Source organism: Diabrotica virgifera, chromosome 1, assembly GCF_917563875.1.
Source record: "Diabrotica virgifera virgifera chromosome 1, PGI_DIABVI_V3a".
NCBI lineage: Eukaryota > Metazoa > Arthropoda > Insecta > Coleoptera > Chrysomelidae > Diabrotica > Diabrotica virgifera.
The window spans coordinates 274146360-274159867 of NC_065443.1; the positions used below are offsets into that span (position 1 = coordinate 274146360).

The 13508-nt window shown below is 33.1% G+C and overlaps 1 protein-coding gene across 1 annotated transcript in view; it reads right to left on the minus strand.

Moving 5' to 3' along the window:
• Positions 1–13508, minus strand: part of LOC126884601 (peroxidase-like) — an 89300-nt gene that overhangs the window by 54141 nt on the left and 21651 nt on the right. Inside the window, exon 3 of the mRNA XM_050650601.1 lies at positions 9099–9289. Within this exon, the coding sequence (XP_050506558.1) occupies positions 9099–9289 (191 nt within the window). The remainder of the gene's footprint in view (positions 1–9098; positions 9290–13508) is intronic.

Below are 13508 nucleotides of genomic sequence, written 5' to 3' on the forward strand. Positions count from 1 at the left end.
CCACGTCTACTAATCTAGAATCCAGTTTATCTGATTGCAAAAAATCCGATCTAGACTCTCTAAATCTGCCGTTTACATTACAAGAATTATCAGACACATTGTACTGTTGCAAAAATTCAGCTGCAGGTCCAGATAACATCCCCTTTATCTTTATTAAAAATCTTTCTCGACCTTGTCTAGTCAAACTGCTTGAAATTTACAACTTAATATGGACCAAACAATCATTTCCAAATATGTGGCGAAAATCTATAATTATCCCAGTTAAAAAACAAGGCAAACCTCCAACTGATCCAAATTCCTACAGGCCAATTTCTCTCACATGTACAATTTGCAAACTTATGGAGAAAATGATCAATAAAAGACTCATGTGGTACCTAGAAAAATATAATATATTAAATTTAGCACAATCAGGTTTTAGGTCACTTCGAAGCACAGCAGACAATCTAGCAGTTCTCCAAACATCAATCATTAACGCCTTCCAGTGCAAGCAAAACGTAATAGCTGTTTCGTTTGATATCGAAAGAGCTTTCGATACCCTCTATAGGCCTCTTATTATAGCTAAACTCAAGGAGTACAATATATCCGGAAATATATTTTCATTTATTAATGAATTTGTAACAAACAGAACTTTTAACGTAAGGGAAAATGGCAAAATCTCCAGAACTTTCAAACAAACTAATGGCGTGCCTCAAGGGTCGGTATTGAGTCCTACACTTTTTATACTTGCTCTAAATGATATTTGTAAAAAATTGAGCTTCCAGTCAAGTTCTCTCTCTACGCTGATGATTTAATAATTTTCTGTCGAGGCAAAGACACAGTTGCCACTTGCAAACTGGTTCAGAATGCCACTGACCAATTGAATGAATGGTCTTTAATGAGTGGACTTAACTTTTCTGTTGAGAAGACAAAAATCATTAAGTTTTCCCGCAGGACAGCCAGTACTATAAATCCTAAAATATCCATAAAAAGTACCTTACTACCTGTCGTGAACAGTATACGAATCTTAGGTCTCACGTTCGATAGCAAACTCACCTGGAAATGCCATTTAACCCCATGCGAGAGATGCGTACGTTAATATCGGAAGTATTATGCTATTTATGAGCCTTATTTTAGTCTTCATTATTAGTTTGCTTCTCTTTCCTGTTAGTCCTCTGAGTGTTGCTCTTGTCATGTTGGTTTTTTGGACTGTGGCTTCTACGTGTTTCTTGAAGGTTAAACCTTTGTCCATGATGACTCCTAGATATTTGGCTTCGTCTTTTCACTCGATGGGGGTGTTCTGTACCGTCACTTGTTCTGCTGGCTGTTGCCTTCCTTTCTTATATAGTACCGCTTGCGTTTTCTCGGAGTTTATGGCTATCTTCCACTTTATGCTCCATTATTCTATGTCTTCTAACGCTGTTTGCAGGTTGGTCACTGCTATGTATACATTTCTATGTTTGGCCGCTATTGCTGTGTCGTCTGCATAGAGGCTCATAATGATACCCGGAGTTCTAGGTACGTCTGCGGTGTATATTTTGTACAGTAGGGGTGACAGGACTGCTCCCTGCGGTACCCCAGCTTTCGGGCTTCCGAGCTCGGACAGGACTTGTCCTATTCGAACCCTGAAGCACCGGTCGCCCAAGTACGAAGAGATCAGTCTCGTCATCGCCTCGCTGTACTCATAGCCTCGCATTTTATATATGAGCCCCTTGTGCCATACTCTGTCGAAAGCTTTGCTTACGTCCAGGAATGCTGCTCCAGTGTACTGCTTGTCGTTGAAACCAGCTGCTATGTAATCAGTTAGTCTGAGTACTTGTAGCTCACTGGAGTGCTCTGCTCTGAATTCAAATTGAGCTTCTGGGATTATCTCTAGTCTGTTTGTTTCCGCTTGCAGTCTTCTGAGGATGATTCTTTCCACTATTTTGCTGATCGCTGGGAGTAAGCTGATTGACCTGTAGTTCTGCGGGAACGTGTGGTTTTTGCCAGGTTTTGGGATTATGATGACATGGGCCTCTTTCCATTTGTTTGGGAATCTTTTATATCATAAAATCGCATTCACTATGTTTGTAAAATACACTATAGCTCTTCTGGGAAGGTATTTCAGGGCTCTATTTGATATTTCGTCTAGACCAGGCGCTTTTCTCGGTGAACTGTTTCTTATATGTTCGTTTATTTCTTCCGGTGATGTTGGGGGGATGATGTCTTCTGGATCCTCTGGTCTTTCTTCTTGCTCTTCGACTTCTTCTAAGAAGTCGTCGTCCTCGTCTTCATGGAAGTTTAGCCTGCATTCACTTTCGAGTGTGGACCTCATCGCCTCAGCTTTTTCTTCTATGGAGTATACCATGCCGTTTGCTCCATGTAATGGGGGGATGGGTTTTCGGTGGTTTCTTAGCATTTTCTGAAGTTTTCAGACGTTTTTCATATTTGAGTCTGATTCTTCCATCTCTTGTACGAAGTTGTCCCATTTTTCGCTGCGGTGTAGTCGAAGGGCCGTCTTCACCTCTCTGTTTAGTGTATTTGCCCAGGTTTTATCTACTCTGTTTCTCGTTTTTCTGGCTATTTGCTTCGCTCTGTTCTTTTTCCTTATAAGATCTTTTACTTCTTGTGGGATGTCTTTGAACCTTCCCGTATGGATCTCAACTTCTTCTACCGTTGTGCTGTTTCTAATCGCTTCTTGTATGATGTTTTCTAGCTCTAAGACTTTTTCTTCTATTTGTTCTGGATCGTTTATAGTTGGCACTATGTTTATGCCTTCACTAACTAATCTTTTATAATTTGTCCACTTTATTTTCTTTTTATAATCAAGTATATTCAAATGGGAAATAAGCCACAATTTTACCTAAAAATGATTTTATTAACGTTTCGACGCGTAAGTCGGGTGTCGTTGTCAAAATACAAAATACTACTAAATTAAACAAAAATGTTGTTGCTTAGTAAAAAATTCTTCTAATAATTTATTTAATCTGACTCATTTATATCGGCAATTCAGACATATGTACATACATTATACATTTTAAAGTATTTTTTAGTAAGCAACAACATTTTTGTTTAATTTAGTAGTATTTTGTATTTTGACAACGACACCCGATTTGGACGACGAAACGTTAATAAAATTATTTATGTAATTGTGGCTTACTTCCCATCTAAATTGTTAATTATAAAAAATAATACATATTAGATTAATGAGCAGATCCATGCCCTTTAGCGTTAGGTTGGTTCTCTGTTTATTATCAGGTTTCTGCTTCTTTTTTTCCTTTTGTTGCCTAGGCTTTGGAAAAACAGTACGTTTATAGATGCTAGCGTGTGTTCACACTAGGGTCTTGAAATTAATTAGGGTTTGGAAAAACAGGACATTTACAAATAACACAAAAGAACAACATAAAAAATAATGTTGTTCTGAAGCTATTTCCTTGTGGCATTTTTATAATTAACTATTTAGATGGGAAATAAGCCACAATTAAATTGAAAAAAAAAATGATTTTATTAACGTTTCGACGCCCAAATCGGATGTCGTTGTTAAAATACAAAATACTACTAAATTAAATTAGTATAATATATGTCTGAATTGCCAATATAAATGAGTCAGATTAAATATATTGAAGACCCAAGTGGAAGAAGGAGGTATTTATAGTCGAGGAAATGAAGCATTTTGGCTCGCAATTTTTTCGTCCAGCATGGATTAACTTGAAATTTTCACAGACGGTAGGGAATAGTCCAAGGATCATTTTCTATATCATGCCGCTGTACGTTATAACCTTGGGGGTGGGTGCCACCCCATCTCGGGGGCGGGAATTTTTTATTACATTTTAACCAAGTAAATCGATGTAAAAGATACTTCTAAGAAAAAAATATTCTTTACATTTTCTTCGTAAAACTAATATTTTTCGAGTTATTCGCGCTTGAAAGTAACAGTTTTTTGATGAAAAAATCGACTTAGAGGGTTTTTTGAGAATACCTCGAAAAATATGCATTTAATCAAAAAAACTGTAGATATCAAAATTGTATCCTTTATTAACACAAACCAAATTATTTTTCTATAATATCTTTAAGACCAATACAAACCGAGATACGGCATGTTAAAAGTTAGCTTTTTTCGTCAAATGCATAATTTGAAATATTCAACGTAAAATAACGGAAAAACTTTGCATTTGTCGAGGAAAACTGAAATAATTTTTTTTTTCAAGTATACAGTTAGCCCTTTCAAAAAATAATAATAAAAAGTTTCTAGCCTAAAAATTAAGCGACTTATGATTAAAACAAATGTCAGTACCTGCTTTTCTCTATGAAAAAATCAGTGAAAACAACCCCCTAACTAACCTCCTAATTAAAAATTGGTCTTCACTGTTCTGTAATTCCTTCTATGTTTATATTATCAATACATCCAAGAAGTATGACCTATTTAAAAGGCATAATTTTAGAGAAATTGGAGTTTAAAGAAAAATTAATTTTTTGGAATTTCCCATTTTTTACCTTTTACTTCAAAATATCTCCGAAAATATTGGAGATACGAAAAAAATGATGGACTACTACTAAATTGTCGCTTTTTTAATAACTAAAATTCCCTTGTGCATAGATTTTCATTATAGTGAAGAGTTAGCGAGATATAGCTGTTTAAATCCTCTATTTACGAGCAAACACCCCCTTATTCGAGCCTTTTAAACCCACTCTAATTAAAAACTAAGGGACCATAAGGAATTTAGTTTACACAGTCTTATACCTCTTCAAAAATCCTACAAATTCATTTTTGAAAAAACTTTTTATCGCCAAAAATAAAGGAGCTATGTTTATAAAACGAATTTTTTTTTTTTCGAAAAATTCGGAAAGTCCGTTTATGGATAATTTTCAATGTATGTATAATAGCACAGAACCGGTTTGTATACTGGAAGATGACTAAAAAACTCTTTGTATTTGTATTTGTACATATTTGTAAATTCGTATTTTTGTGTAAATAAATGTTTTTGTAATTCTTTAATTCTACTTTTTTTTCTGTATAGATCCATTAAAATATCTACTTATAAAAACTGTAATGTTATTAAGAGTGATTTTTAAGGGTTGAAATATTATGATTATATTATATCCTAAAGTATAAAATAATCATTATTTAACTAATCAAAACCAAATTTTACCCATATGAAGTTTACAATGTTTTTATATAATTTTTGACAATAAGGGGTAGTTTACACCCCTGAAAATAATCAACGCCCTAAAGCATGATATAGAATATGAAGTACAGGGTGAGATGATCCTAATCCCAAATTTTTATGTAATTCGATGCAAGCCGAAATTATTCTTTTAGGATAAGTAAATTTTTTTATATATAACTCCAACAAGGGTGGTTTTAAGGGTTGAAATATTATGATAGTATATCTTAAAGCATAAAACAATCATTATGTAACTAATAAGAACCAAATGTTAACAATAATAAAGTTTAAAAAATTATTTTATAATTTTTTACAATTAGGGGTAGTTTTCACCCTTAAAAAACCAAAAACGTACAACGGCTCAATATAGAAAATGAACTAGAGGGTGAAATGAGCCTAATCCCAAATTTTTGGACAAATCGATGTTGGACGAAAAAATTGCGAGGTTTTGCCATTTTTTCAGCTTAATTTCCTCGACTATTAACATTTTCTAAAATTTTGAGTTTCTTAGTGAATGAAGGTGGTATGTAACTTAACTATCATATTATGCCACTTTTACTGTAGCTCTAAAAAGCTTAATAAGAGATATTCTAGTGGATGAAGGAGATATGTAACATGTAGAATACAATTCTTGAATGGAAGAAGGAGGTATGAAACATTTTTCGTCTTTTTCAGGTTTAAATTGTTTATAATTCGAAAACTATTAACTTTAGAGAAAAATTACAAAAGACCTTTTTTGTTTCCAATGATCAAAGGACCTAAAATAATGTACACAGGCTAAAAAAATTGATATTTTTAATTTGTTTAAATTTTTTTTTATAAATGTAGCTAAGGCTAGGGTAGCTATTAATAAAAAAGGCAAGGTAGACGGAAGAAGAAACGCCAGGTCAAAGAAGAAAAGCCAGGTCACAGAAGACCGTCATGGCTTAGAAACCAGTAAGAATGGTTTAACAGATCCTCTGCATCCCTTTACCGAGCTGCCATTAACAAAATTACTATAGCCAGTTTGATAGCCAACATGAACATAGCAACATGAAAAAGAAGATTATTTTGTGTTTAATTATATAAATTTCTGTAAAACTGAATATAGAGCATTATTTCATGCCACATACCCCCTTCATCCATTCAGATAAAGGATAGTTATACAAACTAAAATTAATGGAAGAAGGCTATTAGACAGTTTTTATTTATTTTTAGAAAAAATACTAAAAATCAAAACAAATTATCAACATTATAATATGTAAAGAAATGCTTATAGCAATATACAAATAAGACAAATAATATTTTCATGCTCAAAGTAGAGGAATAAAAACTTTAACTGCCCATATTTAAAAGGAAGGATGTAACATACTTCCTTCTTTCACTTAGGTATTCAATTACTAGAAGAATTTTTTACTAAGCAACAACATTTTTGTTTAATTTATTAGTATTTTGTATTTTGACAACGACACCCGATTTGGGCGTCGAAACTTTAATAAAATTATTTCTTTCAATTTAATTGTGGCTTATTTCCCATCTAAATAGTTAATTATAAAAATGCCACAAGGAAATAGCTTCAGAACAACATTATTTTTTATGTTGTTTTTTGTGTTAATATATTATTGTTTATATCCCAACAACGTTTAATTTGTTATTAATACCTAAATCGCTTAAATATTTTTCCACAGCAGTAGGTATATAAAATCAATGTCAATAGCCGTTAGCATATGCATGTATAACCACTAAAAAAGCTATCTGCTTTCAACACTCTGGTGTCCAAATCTGTTAGTATTTGTAAATGTACTGTTTTTCCAAACCCTAACTGATTTCAACACCCTAGTGTCAACACACGCTAGCATCTGTAAACGTACTGTTTTTCCAAACCCTAACCGATTTCAACACCGTGGTGTCAACACGCGCTAGCATCTGTAAATGTACTGTTTTTCCAAACCCTAACTTATTTCAACACCCTGGTGTCTACACACGCTAGCATCTGTAAATATGCTACCCGGAATATTTTCTTACATAATCAGGTGTAGGGATTATCAACATAATATGTTCAACACCAAACCACTGCTTTAAATTTTTAAGAAAAACGTGGCCTTATTATGAACACTTCACTTATTGTTGCAATATCTATATCTTTGAAAATCAGTTCTTAAGAGAAAATAATAATGTAAGTAAGTGTTGAATAGATAAACTTTTAATTTTGCTTCGAGGTTTTATAAAGTATTTATGTAAGTACAGTGGAACCCCGATAAGTCGGCCCCCGATAACCCGGAAGTCCGGCTAACCCGGACCGATTTTCATCAGACAAAAATTTAACAAATAAACAATTTAACAATTTTATCAAATAAAAATGTTTGTAGGCCAAATAATATTTCAGAGATAATGTGTATTTGTGTAATTTGAACACATAAGTACAATAGTAAAAATGATTCATGCACACGGCGGCAGCCAGAGCGACCGTCTCAGCTTATCGGAAAGAACAGACACCTGTCTGTATTCCTTTTCCTTTATTTATGTCAAACTGTCTTAGCATTGTTTAAAAAAGACGTGACTATTTAAAAATTATTTTTTAAAACAATGGTCTTGTCTGTTCTTAAATAACAACATTGTTCCTTGTGACCGTATTGTGTGTAGTACAGCCTATTAATCACTTCCGTTCTGTAATGTAATCGTGCTTCAGATTGTGTTTGCTTTGTCTACGTAATGGTAACAAAACGTAAAAATGTTGTAGTGGCAATGGAAAAGAAACTAGAAACATTAGGTAGGATTGATAAAGACGAATCTTTAAAATAAATTTATTGCAGCATCATAATATGATATTATGCTACCATAGGTCTGGATCCCGCGTATGAAAAAAAAGTTGATTAATAGCAAGCTAAAAATTTATTAATAGCTTAAGGGTGTCTAGTCGGATAAACTTTGATATATGAGAACACTGGAACAGGGGCAGTTTTAATTGTGGAACAGGTCAAAAATCTGGAACGGTCAGAACACGAAAATGGCACATTTGTTTTGTCCGACAGAACAGACATAAACTCTCCGAACAGAGATTAAACTCTCATGCAAAAATCAGACTGCTATTTATCACCTGTCATAATTCCTGTCATTTGACATATTCTACATGTTCCACTCATTAAAACGCCCATTTGGTGATAAATAGCAGTCTGATTTTTGCATGAGAGTTTAATCTCTGTTCGGAGAGTTTAAGTCTGTTCTGTCGGACAAAACACATGTGCCGTTTTCGTGGTCTGACCGTTCCAAATTTTTGACCTGTTCCACAGTTAAAACTTCCCCTGTTCCAGTGTTCCCATATATTAATGTTTGTCCGACTAGACACCCTTAAGCTAATAACAAATTTTCAGCTTGCTATTTATCAATTTTTTTTTGTACGCAGGATGCAGACCTACCTTATTATGGTGTCGGTACATCTCTACAGTATGACTGAGTTTTTTACCAAGAAATGAACAAAACTCTACACTCTATACAACTATACGTAATTTAGATGTGTACTGTGCATATGTGTTTCATGTTTTTGTAATTATAATGGAGGTTATTTATTAATTTTTACTATATTCTCCGGCTAACCCGGATTTTCGATAACCCGGATCGGCCGCGGTCCCGATTAATCCGAGTTATCGAGGTTCCACTGTATATATTTTTTTATCTTTCACTACCTACCGTTCGCTCAAATTATTAATTAGTTTTTTTATACAAACCAATAATTGTTTGAACATCTTATAGAAAATGCATTGCAGAAATATGATAAAAGTACTTATAAAATCATCAAGACATAAAATTAAGCTTTGTTTGTAACAATACAAATTTATAGACCCAAATTTTTTTAAAATATACCATATTGTGTTTCATGTAGGTCGGTAATACTATCCTGTTATTCACCGGTCATAGTGCTGCTTATCGCATTTTTCTCACATAAATATAACCGGATAATACCTTTTCAAATTGACTCACTCTATGAGTAAAAGTAATTACCTGTTGAGCGTATGGAGAAGCTAGGTCGCAGTTTTGGTCATAATTTGTCTTTGTCCTTGCCATAGGCATGCAAGTCATATTACATTCCAAAGTCTGTATATCGTTTGAAGGTAGAAGGATATTTATACAATAGGCTGGCGTGTTCGGCAATATTTGCATATCTTCTGTGCAACAGACAAAAAAATTGGCAACTAAAAAACAAAAAGGTCTTTGTTATTGAGAATATAATATTCTAACATTAAACTATCCTAAATGCCAACCGATATTAGGCCTGGTTCCGCGTACCAAAGAAAAGTTTATTAATAGCAAGCTTAAAATTTGTTAATAGCTTAACGGTGTCTAGTCGGACAAACTGTGATGTACGGGAACACTTGAACAGGGGAAGTTTTAATTGTGGAACAGGGTACAGGTTTCACACGTCAGACTACGAAAACGTCATATAGTCCAGAAAGCCGCTGCGCATCCGCTAGGAAAAATATTCCGATTCAGATTTTTTGCACAATCTTACTCAAAAAGGACCCCTTTTAACAAATTTGCATGTTGCCAGGACCAAAAGTGGGTCAAAAATTTTTTAAATGTTTTTTTTTTGTTTTTTTCCTAAAATTTTTTTTTTTGCACGGAATAAAGTTTTTTTAGGTTTTTTGGATCATTCCAAATAGAAAAGGTCTTTAATGACTTTTCTCTAAAGTCGATAGTTTTTGACATAATATAAGCGATTAAAAATTGAAAAATTGCGAAATCGGCCATTTTTAACCCTCAAAATCTATGTGAAATATTGAAAATTTGAACGTTGCCAAGATAGGTAGATATTCTATAAACATCGATTGATGAAATACCGTAGAGTTTTTTGCAATACAATATTCAAAACTCCTTTGTTTTTTAATTGGTAATCAAGCGTTCGCGACACTATTTTCCACCGTTGCATGTGTATACAGTATGGTGCAAATGAAAGGAATAAATTCGTTATTTCGTAAACCGGCGACTTTAAGGAAAAATCCAGAAACACGTCGATTTTTATTTTTAAGTTATGATATTGTGGCATATATAGTATACTTGTGACGTCATCCATCTGGGTGTGATGACGTAATCGATGATTTTTTTAAACGAGAATAGGGGTCGTCTGCTGGCTCATTTGAAAGGTTCTTTAATTCTCTATTCAGTAATATAAACATTTACATAATTATTTATACAGGGTGTCCAAAAAAATTTTATTAACTTCAATTATTTGACATTTATTTATTTTGAATTATTATTTACAATGTGTGTAATTTATTTAATTCAAAATACATTTTACTGTTACTCCAAAACTAAAATATGTTTATTTTACAAATAATCATTGCTTTTCGGTTAAATTTAATGTTCAAGCCAGCTCCCGCCAGCCACCTGCCTCTTGGATGGAAATTTTAACATTTAATTTAAGCGAAATGCAATGAATTTTGTGAAATAAACTTTGTTTTCTAATTTGCGAAAGCAGTATATTGTATTTTGAATTAAATAAATTACACAAATTCTTCTTTTTTTGTCAAATAATTAAATTTATTAAAAATTTTTTGGATACCCTGTATAAATAATTATGTAAATGCTTATATTACTGAATAGAGAATTGAAGAACATTTCAAATGAGCTAGCACACGACCCCTATTCTCATTGAAAAAAATCATCGATTACGTCATCACGCTCAGATGGATGACCTCACTAGTATACCATATAAGCCACAATATCATAACTTAACAATAAAAATCGACCAGTTTCGGGATTTTTCCTTAAAGTCGCCGGTTTACGAAATAACGACTTTATTCCTTTCATTTGTACCATACCGTATACACATGCAACGGTGGAAAATAGTGTCGCGCACGCTTGATTAGCAATTAAAAAACAAAGGAGTTTTGAATATTGTATTGCAAAAAACTCTTCGGGATTTCATCAATAGATTTTTAAAGAATATCTACCTACCTTGGCAACATTCAAATTTTCAGTTTTTCACATAGTTTTTGAGGGTTAAAAATGGCCGATTTCGCAATTTTTCAATCTTCAATCGCTTATATGTCAAAAACCATCAATTTTAGAGAAAAGTCACTAAAGATCTTTTCTGTTTGGAATGATCCAAAAAACCTAAAAAAACTTTGTTCCACGCAAAAAAAAAATTATTTTAGGAAAAAAACAAAAAAAAAGTTTAAAAAATTTTTGACCCACTTTTGGTTCTGGCAACATGCACATTTGTTAACCCGGCACCTGCCACGTGGGGTGCTATCAGCACTCCATAACACATTTTTATCAAATATTTGGCATTTCAAGTTTGGTAACCGAGCTGTCCGTCATAGTAGCTTTCTATAATATTATATATTATGTGTTAGTGTTTGAAGTAGTTATTTAGTGTCATTCTGAACTTATAGCTCTAAAGCTCTTATAGCACTTTAAGTTTTAATTTTTTTTTGCATTTTTGATAAACAGGTAAAATTTACATTTTGTATTGAAAAAACTGATTTAAATTATTAATATAGACTCTATACTCACTAAATCTTAATTTTTTAGATATTTTACTTGACTTTATTTATTATGGCTTGGTACTTGCTAATTTGCTTATAACACCTTTTTCATTTTATTTTTTAACTTTTATAACATATTAGTGGCTAATAAGTGAATAAAACATGTTTATTTATATTCTTGTGTTACTCAAAACATTATTTTGTTTTTTTAACAAGTAGATCACAGACAATTTTTAAGGGGTGCTGTGAGCACCCCACGTGGCAGTTGGTGCCTTGCAAAGCCACGTGGCAGGTGCCGGGTTAAAAGGGGTCCTTTTTGAGTAAGATTGTGCAAAAAATCTGAATCGGAATATTTTTCCTAGCGGATACGCAGTGGCTTTTTGAACTAATATGTATTTTGTCGGAGAGAACTTCCAATTGATTTGTTACTCTTTCATTAAACTCTCCTGCAAAAATCAGACTGCTATTTACCAACAACATAATTCTTGTTATTTGACATGTTCTCCGTGTCGAACCTATTATATTGCCCATATATTATATAAAGTTTACTATTGAACAAACTTAAAAAAAACCTGCTAATTTTTACAATCATAATCACCACTTCTCAGGATGACACGTTCCACAATTAAAACTTCGCCTGTTCCAGTGTTCCCATACATCACAGTTTGTCCGACTAGACACCGTTAAGCTATTATCAAATTTTCAGCTTGCTAATAATAAACTTTTTTTATACGCAGGATCCAGGCCTATAGAGGGGTAGACTTGGGGTGCGCGCAAACCAAAGAGATGCAGTTGCATTTGGATACATTTGGAGCCATCGATATAATAATACGTAGATTAGGCAAATTACGAAAAATAGTGTAACGCGGAGCAGTTCGGGTCGGTGGTCTATCTATAGTCGGTTCGCTAAACTCAGACGCAACTGGCTAGATATTTTAGTCGATAATTTTTTTGTTTTTTGCCAATTTTGCAAAAATTGGCAAAATTACTAACTATTTAGTGATTATTAACTATTTAGTAATTATTTTTTGCTAATTTTACTAAAATTGGCAAAATTACCGACTAAAATATCTAGAAAGTTGCGTCTGAGTTTAGCGAACAGACTATATCTCTCTCTACCTGCGCTTAGCTCTCTCTCTCTCTAGCATATGATGACCGCTGACGCTGTGTCTGTGTAGTTTCATTACTCCCACCTCTTGGTAGATACGCTGACACTCGTAGGTAGGACAGAAAAAGATAGCTAGACCACTGTGCTTAATATTGGCGTTACACCTCGATGCATTGAGCTGCCTATAACTAGCCTTATTATCTATTGTTAATATATCTATATTTAGAGCTCCATGCCTCCGTATTGCACAGTTGCCACGGTTCTTACCAATGTTGACTTATTAATTATTGAAGTTTTGAATAATGAATTATTGAAAATTTGTAAATTTTAAATAGTTATTTTTTAAAATTTTAAAATTTTTTTTGAAATCGTGTAGACAAGCTCTTTTTATTAGTCTGTAATTCCCGTTTATTAATATTTTTTAAATATTTATGTCTAAAAATGTTTTCCAAATTTTCAAATAATATGAAAATCATTTTCTATTACTGACATGAAATGTCATAATTTGCTACCTGTCAGTTGCTGCAACGTCACTCTGTATCTCGTGCGTAACATACACACAGTGATGAGCGCGCTAATAACCGGCAAAATAACGCAAAAGATGGAAAACATTATACATTGTGAAGTAAAAAGAGATGAAACTACTAGAGGTGGAAATTATCGATATAAACGTATAAATTAACATTACATTACATTGTTTCCCACCTTTAGACGTATCAGATGAGTATGACAAGTGACACTGTGACAAGAGAATTTTATAAAATACTCCTGTCACAGACGTCTAAAGGTGGGAAACTATGTAATTTAATGTTAATG